The 20,514-nt window shown below is 42.1% G+C and overlaps 2 protein-coding genes across 2 annotated transcripts in view; both read right to left on the bottom strand.

The window, feature by feature from the left end:
* Positions 1-8,310, bottom strand: part of atp9b (ATPase phospholipid transporting 9B) — a 44,006-nt gene extending 35,696 nt beyond the window's left edge. The window contains exons 1-4 of the mRNA XM_080484931.1: positions 8,197-8,310; positions 4,934-5,104; positions 1,460-1,610; positions 229-342 (exon numbers count right to left, since the gene is read on the bottom strand). Of these exons, the coding sequence (XP_080341057.1) occupies positions 229-342; positions 1,460-1,610; positions 4,934-5,104; positions 8,197-8,276 (516 nt within the window). The 5' untranslated portion in view covers positions 8,277-8,310. The remainder of the gene's footprint in view (positions 1-228; positions 343-1,459; positions 1,611-4,933; positions 5,105-8,196) is intronic.
* Positions 8,311-9,466: 1,156 nt separating this feature from the next.
* Positions 9,467-18,766, bottom strand: sall3b (spalt-like transcription factor 3b; the record flags this gene model as incomplete). The annotated part of the gene is made up of 4 exons (XM_080484343.1): positions 9,467-10,343; positions 11,385-11,713; positions 11,801-14,767; positions 18,685-18,766. The coding sequence occupies 4 exons, from the start codon at positions 18,764-18,766 to the stop codon at positions 9,951-9,953; spliced, it is 3,771 nt and encodes a 1,256-aa protein (XP_080340469.1). The 3' UTR covers positions 9,467-9,950.
* Between the last annotated feature and the right edge of the window lie 1,748 nt (positions 18,767-20,514).

A 20,514-nucleotide genomic window follows, 5' to 3' on the forward strand; every position in this document is an offset into this window, starting at 1 on the left:
AGGCATTGACAAACACCCAAAAAATAAGAGTTAAGTGGTTGTATTGCATCAGTGTGCACAAATTTTCATTTGACACAGGTCTGCACAAAATATAGATCTGACAACCAAAGAAAATGTTTTCACTGCAGATTTTACAGTGGGACAAGCAAAGTGAACTAAAGATAAAGAAAGAAACCAAACAAACAGTGTATGACATTAAAAACTAAGTAAAAACGGAGGTGCATTTACCAGAGGCGCCCAATACGTGTACAGATACCCGATTTTCAGTGAGGGCACAAACTGGGAACAGGCCACCACGAGAAAATAGAGGTTGAGGAAGAACTTGAACTGCTGATAGAGAACCTGAGAGGCGAGAGGAGACAAAGATTCAGTGAGGCGAGCGAACATGTCAGCAAGGCGGGTCACAGACGATGACGGCCGCAGACGAGACAAAAGGAGATGCAGCGGCAACAACAAATCAGGCAGGATGGGTTACTGTGCCCGGTCCAAGAGGAAACCCGATACATGTTAATGCTGTTAACTTTACATTAACCTAATGGAAACTCTGACACTTTTGTCTGTTTCAAATGGCATTCGGGGTTGGGATTTCACGTGGAACGGTAACTTGGTACACTGCGTCTGTGCCGAGGCTGTGCGGAGTAACACTACAGTACGTGTGTGACGAACAAAAGGAAAACAGGCCATTTCTGCTGATAAAAACCCACACAGGTTTGACACTGTCAGATTTAGTTTCAGTGGGCTTCGCCAGAGGATTTCTTACATTACACAAACCAAAGCAGCGCCTGTGACTGACTGAGGCTTCGGTGCAGTAATGGGCGATCCATCAACAGGGGTCCTTAGTATTCCATTCATCTAAGGTCAAATTTTGAATAATGTTTGCAATAATGAGGGTCTAGTGTCTAGTCACAGATTATCAGAGACAATGGGATCAATGGACGATGCTCTGCAGTTAATGAACCCTCTGACCTTTAGGGAAAAATGCACACTGCTAAACTCAATTTGTGTGTATTTAATAATTCAAAGTGGGGCGAGAAAAACAGCCGTTTTGCTCACCATCGATGAGAATATCTACGTCTCTAATAGACAGTTGACATTTTATGGCCCGGGCCAAAGACGGGCCTTTTAATCATGGAACCATTTGCTTTTTAATAAGTAACTCTGATAGATCTCTAATGTCCCCTACAGTGTAAACCCTCGTCTTAATGACAGAATAGTTAACAATTACATCCAGCGAGTGCTTCTGTGCTTCGCCTACTGTTAATTTGTGGAAGAAAACAACAACGTGCTTCAGTTAAAAGGATGGACTGACCCCGTGGGGGCTGTGAACGAGTGGGAACAGAGACTCCGTGGAAGCAATAACTGCTGCATTTGGAGCAAAGATGGAACCATAAACCTCTGTTACATAACTCTAAATAAAACAGATAAATCTCTTGGTTGTTCGGGAGCTGCGGTAACTCACCCCAGGCACAAAGGTGAAGATGTTGTACTTCTGGTTTTTGATGGAGTTTTTGGGGTACTTCTCTTCGCATTTTTCTGGACAGCCGAGCCAGACCGTCCGGGCCTTCAGCTCCTTCTTCCTCCGACAGATGTGGGCCAGACAGTCACAGCAGCTTAGAAAGGAAAATATCTCAATTATTTTGTACCAACAGTCATTGCTGCATTATATTCTCTGTGCGGGCACACCAGTGGTTAATGTACATATTTGACTAACAGTGGTGTAATTAACGCCACACACCTACAAAATAACTATACTATTGGTTTACTGTAAAACCTCTTTAAAAATATGCATCAAGGTTAGAAAACAACACGAGAGAACACAAGATTAATTTAAGAGGTCAGATGAGGTATAGCAGGATGGGAACCAGAACAAAACTATCAAGCACCAATTAAAGTTTCGATGAGTTCAGTATTAATCTACGATGTAAATAATGATTTAATATGAATCACAGATAAGTCCAATATTTTGAGTAAAACCATTTTGTAAAAAGTCTCGGTTTCTATATTACATTTTTAGGCTTTGCAAGATTTCTTTCAGGTTTGCAGATGATAAAACAAAAAAACAATCCTCCTGTAGATTAACCTGAAGATTAAAAACACCTGTTTGAATTGTATTGATAAAATAAATACGGTTTGTGTGTTGACAACTAAAAAAAAGTCTGTTGTACGGAGGATTAAATAGAATTAACAATGTTGATAAGTCGTGTGTTTATTCCAGGTTTCTAAGAATAAAGGAACGCAAAGGCGAGGCTTTAATTTTTATTCACTTTTAACGGCAAAAAATAAAAGAGTAGATGTTTGCAGAATGATCTTGATTAATGGTCAGGCAATGTTCAACTGAATTCACACAGTTAACACTAAAAAGTGACCTCACTGAGAGAATAAACTCCAAAAGTGTTCCATTATTTTATCTGAAAACAGACGAGTCAAACTCATTATAGTTCACAGCCACAGACCAATAAATTCCATCTTGATCAGACCGGAGCTGCAAAAATATACAAAGAGTAGATTCTGTGCATGTTTACAAAAAAGGAAATTGTTTATTCAAATCCTAATTTTAAGAATTTGAATTTCTAAAGAGAGATAAGTTCAGTCTGAAATCCCATCTCTGTCAGTGTCGTCTAAATCATTTCCTAACACAATACTGTTGTTATTTATATTCTTGGTGTGGATACATTAATTTGACCTCCGAGGCTTCCTTTTGAAACAGTTTGATAAAGAAGTCTTTGCTTTGAGCACTCCGGATAATAAAAAGGTCAGGATCTCTCCAGGAGGGGCGCCTCGTTTTCATTCTGAGAACGTGTGACCCTTTGAAGCTCGATAAGCCAGTTGTCCTGATACGTCAAACTGTGAGACGGACAACGATAAATAGTTTTCTTCATTATAACTCTGTTGCCTTTAATGGGAACGCACACCGATGTTGTGGTTAGCACTCTACTAAGAGCGAGTGAGACGGTCCCTTTTTCGAGTCTTCCTGCGTTTAAGTTTGCATGTTCTCTTTGGGTAATTGTTGACTATGAATAGCCGGCAGGTGTTAATGCAAGTGACTTTCTTTCTCCCCGTTTGCCTTGTGATGGACAGGCTCCAGCACCCTCAGTTAGATAAAGTGCTGTAGAAGATTAATGGATTCTTTCTGATGCATCGGAGATTTTATCAAAACTGGAAGAACGGAGATGAGATGGATTCAGATTTGACATTCACTTTTGAAAAAGTATGTGACTTTCCATCAACCTGATAATGACTACAATGGTGGTGGTGGGGGGTGGGGGCGCTTATCTCCCATATCTGATATCAAATGCAAACAGTAGCATAGCGCGGGGGTAAATTTCCATGAGAGCGGCTCGATGTGAGCGTGACCTAAACTGGCACCTGAGGGGACACAGGGGAGAGTGGCAGTGTATACCGTCATGCTGAACGACTTGGCTTTTCCACTTTTTAAGCAAGTTGGCAAAACATGAAACTAAACAAACCAACTTTGGTAAAAAGTCTTGTTTGTATTGGCCTCCGCGTGCTCTGTCTCTGTGCACTCCCGCTCCAGATTCATAAGAGCGATTATTTGAGCAAATGAATGCTATTCAAATAATATGGCATTTGAACAGTCGGGGCTTATTCAGCGTGAATTATTTGCGTTTTATAATCCCACACTATGCACACATAAAATTACTGGAAAGCATCAAACTGGTCAGCTGTGAAAAATCCGATTTGTTCATTAGCGGGGGGATGGGGAGGGGGATCAATACGCGGCTTCAATTGGAGATGCACCGCTGACAATAAAACCACCCTGAAAACAGACCGTTCGGTGAAATTCCTACATGGGTAAACGCAACATTCTGGGCGGTGATGTCCTGCGCAAACATTTGTTTATACATCGGCTGTCCTGGCGTGAACAAAGCATCCCCTCTTAGCCAGAAAGGAGCATCTTTAGAGGGCAAAACCTGTCAAATTAATCATTAGTGGGATAAACCGCCTCGTTCTGTTTGACCTGAAAATCTTTTTGGACTGATGGTGCGCATCGAGGAACCCGACCAAAAACATGCCCTTATCCTCTCTTTGCACTTCATGCACAGCTGCTGGTGCGTTGGAAATCCAAACTGATCATCATATGCATACTTACTGACATTATACACTACACGTGCAGGTACAGAATGACAAAACCACCCTCACACCGGTCACCCTTAAGAACGCAACAAATAAAGGCCAACGATAGAAACAACTTTTTACTGGATACAAAGTATAAACGTCCCTGGATTCGAGTAATATGAGATTCATGATTAAACTTTACAAGACAAAACCTTTTTAACTCTATATATTTTGATATTAGAAAGGTCATCACAATGCACAATGGAAGGAAAGGTTGGAGCACAAAAGCAAGATCACTAATGAAAAAGCCCCAACGTAGTATTTTATGGGACCAGGGTGCCAAAACACCATTTAACTATTTGTGTTACATATTTACCCTCCCCGTTGCTTTTATATGACTGTCACACCAGGAGTACACGTGGTGCCGTATTCACATCATGTTGCTGCTTTTGTATTACTCTGGCACATACTGCATTTCCATTGCATCTCACGAATCAGTGTATTCAGCTTTTGCATCACTGTTGTAGTTTTTAACAACAGTTCCCAACATACAAATATAACAAAGAGGTTATTTCTGTTGTAATAATGCTAGTTTGCAATAAACCATATCATGTTAGAAATTGTGTAGCTGTAGCTTTAAATCTGACACGTGTAAGTTACAGGCATCTGTGGGCTGAGCAGTAGAGTGAAATATATTAGCTGCGTTCTTAGTGAGACCATTAAAACAAAGTTATAAATGAATCAACTGGATGAAAGAAACCAGTGAACAATGAGCTGAACATGCCACCACTGAGACGTCAAGTTACCTACACCTAAAAATAAAAGCTCAACAACATTATTGTAATCGCGGAATCACCTGCCACACAGGACTTTCCAGCCTCCCAGCAGGAACCAGCCGAGGCCTCGCTGTCTCTGGACTCGGGCTCGAGGCAGAGTCTGGTAGTCGCTCTCGTCATTCTCAAAGGCTTCCTCCGACATCATCAGAGGCATTTCATCCAAGTTAGAGGGCTCATCTTCTGAAGAATACCTGGAGGATCAGTGAAACATAAAGCTACAACACTTTGTTTTTGTGGCCAAAAGGTGACAAGACCGAAGTATATTAGTTTTAAATATTCTAGACAGCTTCGCCAGACTAAAGATTATAAAATAACTCTTTTCATTACATTAGGTGCACCAGACAATTCGTTTGCATCCTTAATTGCAACAGGCTCTGTGGCCAAAACAAGGCATTCACACATATGTAGCATCAAACGTGGCACATTTAATGAAAAAAAAAAAAAAGAAAAAAAAAAGGCAAAATTAGAGCTGTGACAGTTAGTTCAGTTCCTCCATCCCCAAACATGTAAATGTCACATCATTCACATAATGAAATAAACACTTCTGAGAAGCCGGTACTGTTTTTTCATGAGGGCGTTAATGACTTTAGAGAGACTGGATGAATCACAATGAAACCAGGCTACGTGCAGAACAAAGACTCAGATTTAAAATGAAGCACGTACCGACGTACATTAAATAAACAAGTAAACAATCAACAGAGACTTACATTGAAGCCAACTTGCAACAAACAAAACCACAGTGAAATTAAGATAGAAACTAAATTGACCGGATTTTGATTAGTCTGTTCAGTGGCTCTCTTTTACCGCAACAAGTTCTTTTAACTTGCACGTAAAGTTGCCGGGTTTTTACACGAAAAGCCCTTCCTCAGACAAATCAGATAGAAACTTGGGTCTCTTTGCTAAACTAAAAATAGTTGATATTAAAGCAAATATTAATAGTTCATTAACTACAAAGACGAAGGACAAGACAATGAAGAGACGTTGCCGTTTTGTTTACGCACAGTTGACATTTGCCAACAAAGTGCAATATTAGCTGCAGTGTTTCTTTCTTGCTTCAGAACTCCCACATGTTTTTATATAACGGTTGGACTCTCGATCCTGCAGGAGCGTGGGCCGATGCGTAAAAATGTTTACTGGCATCACTGACGGAGCTGTTAACACTTTGTATCAGTGAAAAAGCTTCAGGATCACTGCCGAGGAGCAAATCTGATCTACATTATATCTTTATTTCATGATGCAACCTCAACACAAAAGACTAACTTGTTTCCATTACGAAAAATATCAGGAAGGAAATCAGTATAACTGCCGTATTTCAGTTTTTATTTTTCCCAACCAAGCTTTATAGTAGGGCTAATCAATGTGCACAATATACATATCGAGAAAGACTGACTGACCTGTACAGGGGGCGTAAATCATTTTTACATGTAAAGTGCATTCATAAATTCAAAAGGACAGAATATAAAAAAAAATAAAAAATCAAGAGAAGTGTGATTAATTGCAGTTACTCCCAATGAACTAATAAAAAAAAATGTAAACAAGTGACATCCTTATTTATTTCACACGAGAAGCAGGTGTGATAGAACAAGAAAAAAAAAAACAGCAGGCGTAAATTCTGGGCAAGAGAAAGAGCACTGTTATCGCCGTCATCCAAATACTCAACATTACTGCACATCAAGCTCTCAGCGGTAATTGTTAAAAAGCTTTGATTTTGCTCCAGTATTTTATTATTATAATATCTATATTTTATTTTGAAGAAATGTGGTCGATACCTATTAAACGACAAATATATTTGCCTGCTTAAGCCACAACTTCACAGAAACTATTACCAATGACATTGCAACTTTTAACTTCCTCATCAGCTTGAGGATATCAAGCATTGCTACAGGAATCCTCCAATCCTGACGGCTGCATTATTGTACATTTCAACTTTCCTCTTCAAGGAACTTATTTTGCCAAAGGTCCTGACCCTGCCTCATCTTTACTGTCCTGTTGTAATCTAGTTACATATACTCCAATAAAGATCTATGATGACTCCTTCTACCTCAAACACTTTAGCAGCGTTGTCTTTTATTTAAAGTCACAAGTTTATATTAGTCAAATAGAGATGAGAAGAGAGATAGAGAAGTTTATTTACAACTTCCCCTCTATGATCATTATCAGGAGGTTTAGCTTTAGCTGCATTATCTTCACTCAAACACAAAAGATGATATCTATGGCATATAATGTTATCACAACTGCTATCTTTTTCACTTATTTCATTTGATACAGAACTTTTGCCTGCAATACTTTGTTGATTAGATCCAATTCAAAGTCAAAATTTCAAGCCACAAAAAAAAAAAATCCCTTTACCACCAGCTGGGCCAAAACAAAACGGAATCTATGCCAGTGACATCAATTAATTTATCAGAAGCACTTTGGCTGCATTACCTTCACTTAAGTAGAGAGCCCCCACACATAACAATCACCAGGCCTTAACTTGTGTCTAAAACATGTTGGCCTTTATAACCTCTGCTCAAAGCCACAATACAAACACAAACTGTGAACCAGTCCTGCTACTTTATGTGTGGTCAAGGCTGAAACTCAACACAATCATTGTTAATATTCTGGCTCAACATCTCTATGATGTGATCACAGCAGCAACTTATACCTGAAACACTTAACCAGTTCTCTTCGTTTAAAGCCACAAACTAATCCCAGAAACTCACATTGTAAACGCGGTAACTAATTTCCTAACCCATTCAACATTCGCCTTCATTGTCTCCAAAGCCACAAACACACCAAATATGACAGTGAGGTGGCTGTAAACAAACTACAAAATACAGTGAAAGTCTTCTTTAAAATCTTGCCCATCTTAACCAGGTTCAAAACACGAATCTCCTGCTGAATCATGGCTGTTGTATGCGGTTAACCAGGAGCAACTTAATCAACACAAACCATCATGTGCCCTGGAATTAAACGCCAGCGGTGGACTCGACAATAATATCTGACACTGGAAACCACTCACGCCCAGTAACAGGATGTCGGTGTGTTTTGTTGAGTGGAAGCAGGGTGGGTGTTTAAGGTATGTTTTAGCCGTGTCAGTGGTGGTTTAAACACATTAGCTGTCATAACAGAGACTGCGGGGGAGCTGTCACTTTAGCAACACAAGCTAACGACCACGACCCCGCACACAAACCTAGACCCTGGGGGGGCAACACCGACCGGCCGGGTCACACCAAATCACTCGAACGGCTCCGCGTTCAGTACCCGACCCCAGAAACGGCCCCTTTAGCCACGTCCATACCTGGAAAGTCTGGCTGAGTGGTAATACGGGCTTCTCTTCGAGTTCTTCCGCACCGGATTTAACGGGATGCTATCAGCCATCTTGGCTGGGCATTACGTACATGACGTCACACTCAAGCGTCGAGGATTTGTGTTGCATTCACGTGCTCTGCAAATACGTCGTAACTATGAGTTAACCACCAGAGAAGCGATTTGCCAACATGGGTAATTCAAAGGTATGGCGCACGGGTTAAAATAAATACGTTTTTTAGAGTAGTACTGTACCTTTAACATTTTATATAAAAAAAAATAATACAACCAAGGACAGTAACTGAGACTTTGACCAATCCTGATTCAAAAATAGCATTACATTTCAAAATTCCCAGAAGTAACGAAGGCAGCATTAATTTAATGGATTTGGCTGTTTTCAAGTGATTTTTCAGGATTAAATAATCCAGGGGGACAAGATTTGAAAATTGGAGATTGCATATTATGGTGTCAATGAAATGAAATAAGATCTATAAATCTGATAGTATTGACTAGAACTATTGACTGAAAGTATAAAACTATAATATGTACAAGCACTTTTGAACCATGTCACTTTCAGCTTTTGATAAAAAGGTTATTGCCTTAAAAGAAGTCTGAAGGTGGTAACCATTGTAGTTTAAGCATTTCAATAGATTGATTATATTCCAGTTCTTTACATGGAATAATGAATCAGTCTGTCTTCTATACTGCTTTGTCCAATTCAAAGTCTCTGGAGGGTTAGAGCTGATCCCAGCTGACAGTGGGTGAAGATAGGATACACCTTTAACAGGTCACCAGGTCTTCAATAGGAGAGGCAGAGAAGCACGCACACTTATTCACACCTATACACATTTTTAAACCAAAATAGGCCAAAAAGGCAGAAAAGAGGAAGGACAATATGGGGGGTGAGGGGGGGGGGGGGGCTCAGAAAGGGGTTTTCAACCTGACTCAAACAGGGAATATTTTCACTGTGAGCCACACCGTCGCTATGCAGCCAATATGTACTCAGTGTGTTCCAAACAACAACAAAAAAGACCTTTTTCTATTACTTTTGTCCCTCTTGTAATGCATTCCTGCATTACAGTGCTTATTCGATACAGAAAAAATAATACTTCAGATCTATAAGAGCAGGACATGCAAATCAGTTATTGGGTACACCAATTGTGTTTAACTCACCTTCTGCCCTGTGAGTTTCCTATCATGACAAATAATTTTAATAATCAAAATTTATAAAATGGTCTGAAATAAGACATGTTAGACAGATTGAGGTATTGAGGTGAACATACATGGTGTGTTCTGATTTTTATTCGACTCAAAACTGTTATTTCACAATGACAGCTTTTCTCACCATAACATTGACAGCAGATCTTCGCAGTTCAAAAACATTGGTATTTATGAGCATGTTTTGTGCTTTGCACCAGCTAGCAGCAAGTGGGCAGCTGTCCGGAGGAGAGAGCAGACTCTTTGCATTATTGATTTGAACAAATGTTTCTTTCTGCAGAGCAACCATACTTCTATGCACCAAGTTCTCAGGTACAGGTTGAACAATGTATAGAAAAAAAAAAAAAAACATTCACAAATGACTGCAAAGTAAAATAGCAAAATGTGGATATCCTACTGTTGTCTGTCAATTGATAAAAAGTTCCTTTTGAAGTCTATATATAATACATAAGAAGAAACAAGATGTTTTACAAATACTTTAATGTCCATAACAATTTGCATAAGAATTTAATCAACATTCAGCTTATTTCAATTGATTCCAATTTCTTTGCTGTCGTCGATCAGCATAGAAAAGTGTCTGTTATTTCCCAGGTCCATGCCGGTTTTGGTCAGGCCGGTCATCGGGCCCCCTGCGGTGTTCAGTCTGTCCATGCCTGCACTCAGAGGGTGAAGCTGAGCGATGCCTCTGTTCTGAATCACAGAGATCTCGTTGTTCTTCATGACCAGGCTGTTGGTGATAGCCGTGGCGTAACGGTTCCAGAATCCGGGGTCTACATTCATCGCCCGAGCGGCCAGGTCCTTCTGAAACATCTCCCCGAACTTCACGGCCTCTCCACCCAGCAGGGCCATAGGGTTCTCCACCGATAGTCGCCTGCCGCGCCTGGCCGGTGCGTTGTTCCACATGTGAGTTCCCATATGAACCTGAAGAGGACATTTTAAGAGATTTGATGTTTTTTATTTCAAAAGATCAACATAGTTAAACAATCAGAGTAAATTGTCAATTTACTTGTGTTGGCATTTACTGATGTGCTGATGGAATTTTCAAAACTAGGTGTTTTTTTTTTTTTTTTCCCTGAAGCACCATTAATTATCAACTAATGGGGAAACTTTGGACAGACTCTCCCAAAACAGAACTCAACCACTATAGTTGTTAAAAAAAAAAAATCTTTGTCCATAAATTACTCAACAATATTTGTTATTCAAGTAATTTTTTGAGAAAAGGCCTCATAAATGTGTCATTCTTGCCACAAAATAAAGAAAATTTTATGTTTTGTTGGCTTTTCATGACCACCAACTCAAAATGGATTCTTTTCCCCCCCTCTATAATAAACAAAACAGGCTCTTTAGATGTGTCCCCTTATAGCCGTTTGCAATCGATGAACCTTTTAATATCCAGTGACATTTTATGAACAAGACTGATTGCGACACTCTCAAAGACAAAAAAACAACCATTAATTGCAGGTCTGCACTTTTTTCAAGACTCAGACATTTTGCCAATTCATCCACTCTCCAAATATGCTTGTGGAGCAGTCAATATGTCACTGCACTAAATTATGCATAAGGCTTTCATCCCGTAGAATTTTATGTACATTTGGCAGAGTTTTGATTTTGAAAGGTGCAAGCTGATACTTTCAGTTCCCTTTGGCGTTAATGTAATAGTGAAAGCAAAACTACATTGTGGGCTACAATTTGCACAAGTACTGGTCGAGTTGAACTATTCTGAGTCAAAGAAAGGTTTCACAACAGTTTTCTGATATCACCGTCTGACAATCCGTCAAAGCTTTGTTTCTCTGTGTAGTGAGGTTATGTTGTTGCAGGATGACTCAGTTTATTCTCTATTAAACACAACACTGTTGATCACCTATGAGTTTGAGAGAATGAGTGAAATACAAATGATTATTTGTATTATTTGAGAAAAGGTATATAATTGGAGAAGAGGGTCCGTCAGCATCGTCCACCTACTTTCAGATTCCCTTTCGTGGTGAAAGCTCGGCCACAGATGGAGCAGACAAACGGTTTCTCTCCGGTGTGCGTCCGCTCGTGGATCTGAAGGGCGCTCGCCGACGAGAAGTTCTTCCCGCAGACGTTGCAGTTGTGCTGCTTCGGCGTTCGGCGCGGAGGCGCCGGGCCGAGCAGCGAGGTCACGCCCGGGCTGCCGACCGACGGATACCCGGCAGCGATGTGCACGCTGAACGGATGCTGCTGCCCGTCCATCAGGCTGTTTGAGTGACCGTGACCATTCACCTCCGCTTTAATCACACCGGCTGACGCACTGGTAATCAGGCTTTGACCTGCAAGAAGAATAAAAATAGACGCGTTAAGTTACCTACACCAAATGTAGGATTTTTCTAGATGCGTCGGTGATATTCCAGCATTACCTCTGTCTCTACTCAGCTGGAATGACATCATGTAAGGTGCCTCCTCTTTCACAGATAGTTTGCCGGGCGGTGCTCCTCTCAGCTCCTGGGCACCCGCTGATGTAAAGGTCGGAGACTCCGATTGCTCTCTCTTCACTGAAGCTGCCAAAGGCTCCTGGGACTTCGGCCTGCTGTTGTCTGCTGTCGGTGATTTGATCGTCATGCCGTCTGAGCTGCTTTGAAAGGGAGACGCCGACATGCCAGGTGAATGCGAGGATTCGGACACACGTGGACTGTTTTCACTGCCGTTCTCCACCCTCCTCTCCGATAAAGCTCCTTCAATATTGAGCTGGCTGCCATCTTTAAAACCATTTGTTAGAGGTTTTACACCAAACATGTGGTTTAGGTTTACAGTGCAGTCAATCATCTTCATTTGGTTCTCCAGAGCTGCTATACTTGAATTAACAGGGAAGGGTTTAGTGGGAGAGTTACAATCAGAGCGGATGGATCTATCCACCATGTTTTCTACATAATCATCCTCTTCATCATTGTCATCCTCCATCGAAATGTCATCATTGCCATTGCTGCTGAGACTGTCAAAGTTCTCATTGATGGACATATCGCCGTCCACCTCATGCAGCCCGTCCATCAGGGGAGAGGCTGAAATCTGCCCGACCATGTGCATGCGGATGTGCTGCTGCAGAACAACAGCGTTGGTGAACTTCTTCTGGCAGATGGGGCACGAGTGTTGCACCTGAACCGGAGGATTCTCTCTGTGGACGCCGATGTGAGTCTTCAGGTTCCCTTTGGTGGTGAACGCCCTACCGCACACTTTGCATTTAAAGGGCCTCTCGCCTGTGTGGATGCGGTAGTGCATCTTCAGCGCGCTCTGACAGCTGAGGACTCGGTGACAGAGGACACACTGGTTGGGGTCAGTAATCTTTTTGTCAATATTCTCCACCAGCTGCTGAAGCTTTGAGGTTTCAGACGTTTGCATAGAATCCAGGAGGCTACCTGATGGGAATTTAGTTTCCTCTGAGTTTAATGAGAGGGGAGGAGAGTTGGAGAGAGGTGAAGCTGAGGTGATGGGTTCAGGAGTGGTGATCATAGATACGATGTTGGTGCCGGATGCCTCGGTAGGGTTGTTGGTTTTCTGTCTCAGGGTGCAGCTTTGGGGCTGGTGAATCCCCTCTTTTTTCAGTATATTGGAGGCTTCTGTCTCACGGTTAGACTGTGGAGACTCTGAAACAGGAGAGAAATGAGCCTCACTGCCTCTGTGGTTAGGTGACAAAGATACACATTCACCAGGAGCTGGCTGATAGGGAGATTTAACAGATGGTGTTACACTTACAGGGTCATTTGAGCCTCCGATACTGGTAATGGTGGAGGACAGCGGAAGACCCATAGTGGCTGGCAGAGTTGCTACAACAGGCTTGCTATCCAGCCATGAGGAGACAGGTTTTTCTGGAGGGATAGACATCCCATAGGGAATCCCAGAACTTGTTGGCACATTGTCTAGATATTCTGGCACAGGAAAGGGGTTCATCTGAACATGCGGATACTTTTCTTTATGCCTCTGAAAGTGCACCTTTAAGTTCCCCTTCGTGGAAAAGCGGTTGCCACAGATGTTGCATTTGAAGGGCCGCTCTCCTGTATGGGAGCGCAGGTGGATCTGCAGGGCGCTGTCGCTGCCAAACACTTTGGCACAGAACCTGCATTTATGCTTGAAGAAGGGCTCCTCTGGGCTGGGCTTCGTTTCGAACAAGGACACGTTGGGCAGTTTCCCTTTCCTGTGCTTCATCAAGGCCGCAAGAGGGTCAAGTGCATTAGCTGTGGCAGCAATGCTGGCCAAGGGATTGGGAAAAATGACACTGCTGGGGGGGCTCTGAGGTAGAAACGGCAGACTGGAGGATGAGCCGAGGAGGCTGCTCTGGGCCAGGGAGAGCGGGCTGGAGGAGCTCAGCGTCTGAGCGCTGCTGGTGTGTTGGCCCGTGTACGGAGGCAACAGAGTAGAGATGCTGCTGCTGCTGCTGCAGCTGGAAAGAGTTGGGGTGGAATTTTCTGAGGAGGCTGAGGTACATGTCGCGTCTCGGTGGTCTCTGAATGTGGACTGTCCGCATATAGTTTGCGAGGGGAGACTTTGTGACTTTTCAAGCACAGAAGACAAAGAAACGGCAGCCTGTCCGTTTATGGTTGAAGGCATCGTTCCGGACAGCGGCAGGATGGGAGGAGACATGATGCCTTGAGAGGGGAAAGGGTTTGGTGCCAGAGGCAGGGACCTGGAGGCTGGATTTAATGCCGTTTGCGTTGGTTGTCTGTTCATGACAGCTACCTGGCTGCAGATCTGCTCGATAAGCTGCAGCTGGTGGACCTGTTGTTGCTGCAGAGCGAGGAGGTGCTCCAGGATCACCGGAATGGCTGCTGAAGCCACCTTCCCTCCCGGGCCGCTGCTGTTGATCCCCTGGGAGAACTGGGCGACGGCCACCCTGGTGCTGTGAAGGATCTCCAGTGTCACGTTTGTGCTCGGTATGCTGTAGCTGCCAGCTGCCGACATCTGCGGATAAGTGGACTCAGCAGACTCTGGAGGCTGAGGGCTGGAAGTGGCGGCATATCCCGTGTCCTGCGGGCAGTGCTCGAGCTCCATGGCGTCATCCCGTTCCCTCCTTTCCTGCAAGTTATCCAAACTGTCGTCGTCATTCACCAGGGTCTCTCCCAGCTCAAAGCCAGCGTCTGTGGACTCGGCTGCGGATGAGTCGCTGGACGCGACGCTGGGAACCGGAGAGGGCCCGGCGGGGGAGTCCTCAGGAGCAGGCATCCCCTCGCTGTCCTTCACTATCAGCACCAAGGGATCCTCGGTGCACACTTTCAGATGCTCACTCAGTTCGGTCCAAGAGAAAAACTGAGCACAGCATTTGTCACAGATGTGCATGTCCTCACTGCTGTGGCAGCCTCCGCTGGCCTCCTCTCTCTCCATGTCCTCCACAGCGTCTGAGAAAAAAAATAAAGAAACAAAACTGTAAAACCGCTCATTTATTGTCCTGAACTTTCACCAGAGGGACACATTTCCTCTCACACACACACAGCAGAGAGTCTGTATTTCTGAACTCATTCTGTGTTGATAAGCATTGTTCACCCTCGCTGAACTTTGTAATCCACAAGATATTCAAGAGTGGGGTTACATATTCTGGGAATCATCCAAAGTATATAATAATTATAGTTTAGTAATGCAAACAGACATAAAGAGCCATGCAGAATTTAAATATATCCTTTTCTCCATGCAACTGAAGGGAACGTTTAAGCTTTTTAATAGTTTCATTTCACATTAATAATGATTATTATGAACATCTGTGCATTGCTCATAAAGCGTTGTTCATTTTTCATCAGATTGAATTCAACGGGCCTCATTTAAAAAAAAAAAAAAAAAAAAACAGTTTGAAAGTGTCGACAAAGGTTTCAAACTCGCACCGCGATTTTCAGATGTTAATCTGTCTCTAAAAATCAATACAGCTCAATGAAGTTATCTGACCTCTCAATTGTGCATTCAGACAAATAATGAAATCCCATACAGTACATTGATTTTCCCATGCATTCATATAATGCAATGTGTGTGTGTGTGTGTGTGCCAAAAATGAAATAGGTGTTTTCACACATGTTGGTTAAAATATGTCCTCAGAGAATGTGAAATAAACTTTATCATCCATAATTTGTAAACTTCCATGCCAATCAATTTGTTTTCTGATTCAGGGCTCCTTTTAATAACCGACACCACACGTTATTGTTGGTAGTAGCAGTCAGTAACGTGCAGAATGTGACAGCAGGCAATCCATGGAAATCCAGTGAGAAACATATAATTTGAAAAAAGTTTGAAGTCATCGTTTTAAAACCTATGATTTCTTTCAGCTTTGCACTTTCCAACAAATTTGATTGTGTATATTAATTTTCTTTACATAGATTTCTATCCTTGCTTCCATCTTCAAACAACAGCTCTCAGTAGGAATTTTTAGTTTGCAATTGTTCCAACACGTACCCAACCCAAGGATGGAAAACTGCTTTAAAAATCCTGTTATGCATTTTTTTTTTACTGCATTATAATTTTAACTATTTAAAGACCATCACAGCTGTGATTTACTAATCAGAACCAAGGGCATTAAAAAATAAAATAAAAATAGCGATTATATTCACAGATTATGTCAACAGTGTGACACTTGAAGTACTACAGACAATTAAATGAATTAAAATGGATTCATATGGCTGAATTTCCTGCCTTGGAAAGGCAGTAAGAACTACAAACATTTGTTCTTGCTACACACAACAACACATTACACTCATCTCGCACATTTTAATCCAACTACACAATTTTTTCTTTTCACACTTCTGAGTTTCTTTTAGTCCCGTTTCAGTGGCCAACATGTGAAAATATTTCACACTTTATATTCACTATTGCATCTGTTCAGGTTTTGCCCCATTAGGAAACAGACAGTTTTACCAGATGGAAAGACTTCAGGGGGAAACCAGCAGTAAATTATTGTTACATACATCCAACATTCCTCGAATTGATTTAAAAACAATAATTCAAAAATAACAACATCTATAAACATGAAAAATCAGAGGCGTATTAATGACTGAGCAGGAAAAATAAATAATTTATCAATTTAGTCTGACCATAGTCACAATACATGTGCTGCACATTTGTAAGATTTAAAGCCACTCACACTTGCATGTGTAAGTAGCAGATTCAACATGAATACGTGCATTTGTGGCCCCATACGTGCTCACCCTCGCTCTATTTGTGTATATATTCCTGAGAGTGCGTGTGTTTTATTTACACTCCAATTATCAGTACATTTCGCCACCTTAAAGAATCAGTCCCTGTGTGCTCCTGCTGAGGAGAACCTGAAACAGCCGATACGTTTACATTCACACAAACACGCTTGACAAATCCTCCTGCAAACAAGCAGCACAATGTCTGTATTAATGAGGACGTCAGTGACCAACACGTAAAACAGCCCGAGATTTAAATCTGATTTTAACTACTTTTAGCCCCAAAACTACTGTTGTGTGCAGAGTCAAGTGGCAAAATCCATTTGAAAGTCAGACTTGTCTGAGGTAAATAATCATTCTTTGGCCCACAGGGTGGGTGGTCTGAGGATCACCAGGGCGATTCAGCAAACACAGGAGTGAAAACACTTCCACTGTTATAGTTGAGGATTTTATCCACGCTTTGTCAGATTTACCTCCAGTGAAAACAAAGCTCAGATTTGATTTAAATCTTTAGATATATTTCCAAATGTAATACCACTGATAGGGATTTATTTAAAAATGTCACCATTGCTCAATCCATAATGTTTGGGGGGCAGAAAACAGATTTATGTGTGTTTCTTGTGTGGCTTGGCGATGAGGGGAGAGGAAAAAAAAAAAATCCCGAAGCTGCAGCAGAAAAGCAAACAGACTCTCAGCAGCATTAACGCCTCTTTGCCTCTCTGTGCGACCTCTGAGCCTCAGAGGTCAGCGGTTCAGATGTACTAATTATATTATGATCCAGACATGGACCACTTGCCCCTCGCAGGGTGAGACTGACAAAGGTTAAGTCAGCAGGCTCAATCAAAGCCCATCTCAGAGTGTTTGAGCCCCCTGCATGGCTGCTGGGCTGTGGGAGGGCCCCAGTGAGGAGGGCCTCTTCCACACTCCACACTTTCTCACAGCAACAAAAGATAAAGTCACATTTTACTGGCAAAAAAAAAAAAAGAGGCAACAACTGCTCAAAATCTCAATAAATATGTTAAACTGAGCTAGTAATTTGCAGGCCTCTTACTTAACAGAAAATGATGGAGAGAAAAAATAATGGATGGAAAAATGCATCATTAATTACACATCATGAAGTGTTTTATTAAATTAGAATAATCTAATTAATTTATAGTTATCCAGTGTCAAATAAAGCTTGGTGGGATGTAAAACGATTTAAAGGCCAAACTTGATTTCCCTTCAATTTTGAATTAACATTTTAAATCAGATTTGTCAGATTTAATGATTAATTTACGAGTGCACATATAAGTTTACGCTCAAATCTTGTTTTGATTAAAAGGTTCAAATAACATCCAGGCTGAACTGCAGGTGCAGGAGGACACGGTTGTCTAATTAAATATTAAAATATGTAAGCTTCTGGGGTATCATAGCATGCGCATTGAATGTGATTTAATCTAATTACATACAATAGGAAAATTGCTGATAAACATAAATATTAATTGCTATACAGTTGTGGGGTTTAATCGAAACTTATATCATTAAGATCATGAAAACAATTACAAACTTCGATGCATTATTTTGTGATTATTCCTGCTAATTTATAAAGTGAATGTTTATCATTAAAAGAGAAAATGTCCGTGAGCGAAAAGAAAAGATTGAATAAAACAAAACAAACTCAGATTGCAGAAGCCAAACTGCATTTGTGGGGGTGTTCAGATCATTTACTCTTTCTGTGCGCATTGTGCAGTTGTTTAAAGTTGGCCTCGCATTTGATAAGTTTGTAATTATAAACAAAAGTTCGTAGCTTTTACGCAGCGTGTAGCCGTTGTTCGTGATCTCTCAGTAAAACTTACATTTTTAAAAAGGTGTTTCTTCCGAACTTATTTCAGTTTGATTAATCTAGGCTTTGTTGATAACATTTTAAGATAAACGAGTTTTAATTCAAGTCATTAAAAACTGAAAAAAAATAAAATAAAATAAAGAGTCGCCCAAAAAAAAAAAAAAACAGAAAAGTGAAATAAACTGAGAAAGTTTGTCTTCCGCTTCGTGTCGAAAAGCCCGTTTGCTGGAAGCTCACACACAGGAAAGTCTTGGTGGACTTCTGGTTCTTCTTCAGTCCGCTCGTCCTCCAGCTGATGGAGGCAGTGAAAGTGGACACGTACCATTCGTGCGGAGGAGTCCGCTCCGCGTCGCCTCTCCGTCCGACCCGAGGTGCTGCGGTTTGGCTTGCTTGCGCCGGGACATGTCGGTGTGTTTGTGCCGCTCTCCGCTGCCTTCCGCCGGATCATCTACGAGAGACAACTGGGACCGTCCAGAGGGAGCGGGGTCTCTGTGAAATAAGCGCTCGGAGGTTGGTGCCGATGCCCGCCTGCAGATTGCGCATGTCAGTGTAATTATGATGGAGGACGGATAATGCTTTTACGACTCGAGCTGCCCTTCGATGGGTGATTGGCTGCGGTCCATCCAACTCAGAGAGATATGGAAATGAGGGAGAGCGTTTAATAATAATCAGTTCACTTCCTGTCCGGTGCACAGCCACTTTTACGCACAATTCCGAGAGGCGTCAACATGGTTTAGTCCGAAATGAACTCCGGTGCGCGTGTCGTGGGGTATTGGAGACGCCTTGTGTGTGACTCTGAAGTCTGAAGAAGCATCTTCAGAGTCCGTCCAGGTGTCAGACTCACTTGATTCCTCTCTGAGCTCTTCAATGAGCCTGCGTGGGGAGAAAAGAACTCTGCTGCTGGATGTCCCGACTCGATCTTACGCACACACTCAAAGCAGCAGCAGGAGCAACAACAGTGAGCAGGAACCTCCACCGGGAAAAAAAGAGGAAAAAATACAGAATCCCCCTAAAAAGCTTTACAACTGAGATGAAGACCCGACGCGTCAATTTAAACGGGAATAAATACTCCCGAAAAGTCAAACTTTGCGCGTAACCATGTCGCTCACATTGCGCGTGGGTCCGATCTGAAAGTGGTGGCTGTCGGAAGTGAGACTCTCTGGTTCGTCAGAGGCACCGGCGCTGAGAAGCTCTCTCCTTGCTGCCTCCGCCTCCGGTCCATCATTAGATGCCCCTCAGCCGGCTGCGATAGGCTACTGCCAGGATACCACAGGAGGTGTTCTTGCTTCATTTGTTACGACCTCCCACAATTTGGCGCCATAATAGACTGAAAAAGAAATATCTCAATGTCGGAGAAGGAATCTTCCCAGCTGAGTGAAGTTTAAAGACAAAAACCTAAATAGCTTGACCTTATTTGTTCAGCTTTTATATAGATTTTGGTGGCTGCAGCTACACCAACATCTAAGATTTAAGTGTAGACCCAGCAGTGTTATCATTGAATGAATAAACACAAATAAAAAGTGGAAAATGAAACCGAAAATCTTGGCTGTGATGTCTGTAATAAAATCTGCCTTGGTACTTTTGTTTGATCCTCCCCTTCCACAAACTGTAGCCATTTCAAAGCTGAGAGAAGAATGAAGCATACTTCACCAAAGCTGTAATCCCCTTTCACCAGGCATTGTCCCAAAACTTGTAATTATATGGTATTAAAAGATGCAGCTGGGGGAGGACAGAATCAGCTGTTGATAATTGCAAGTACTACACAACAGCCTGGTATTGATCGGCATGTCTCCTATTCCCCTGCTATGGAGAGATAAGGATGCCCCACTCCTGCTGGAATATAATTTCTTCTGACCTATCAGGTTTCTACAGACTTATGATGAATAGCCAGAGTGGTGAGGAGCGCTTATCTGGAAACTCTACCCTCCTTGATTTGATATTGATTCTTTGTAACCAGCGTCGGCACACAAAATCAAACCAGAAACTACTTGACCATGATCACTTCCAGATTCTAACTTGGCCTCCACCAGCGCAGACCCTGGCCTGGGCCAGAAGCACCACTTGATTTTAATTGTGCGGTGCATCTGTTAGTGGAACAAATTACTCACTGTATTTAGTTTGATATGATGGATCAGAGACATTGGTCAATTTA

The sequence above is a fragment of the Lipophrys pholis genome (genome assembly GCF_963383615.2).
Source record: "Lipophrys pholis genome assembly, chromosome: 17".
Taxonomy (NCBI): domain Eukaryota; kingdom Metazoa; phylum Chordata; class Actinopteri; order Blenniiformes; family Blenniidae; genus Lipophrys; species Lipophrys pholis.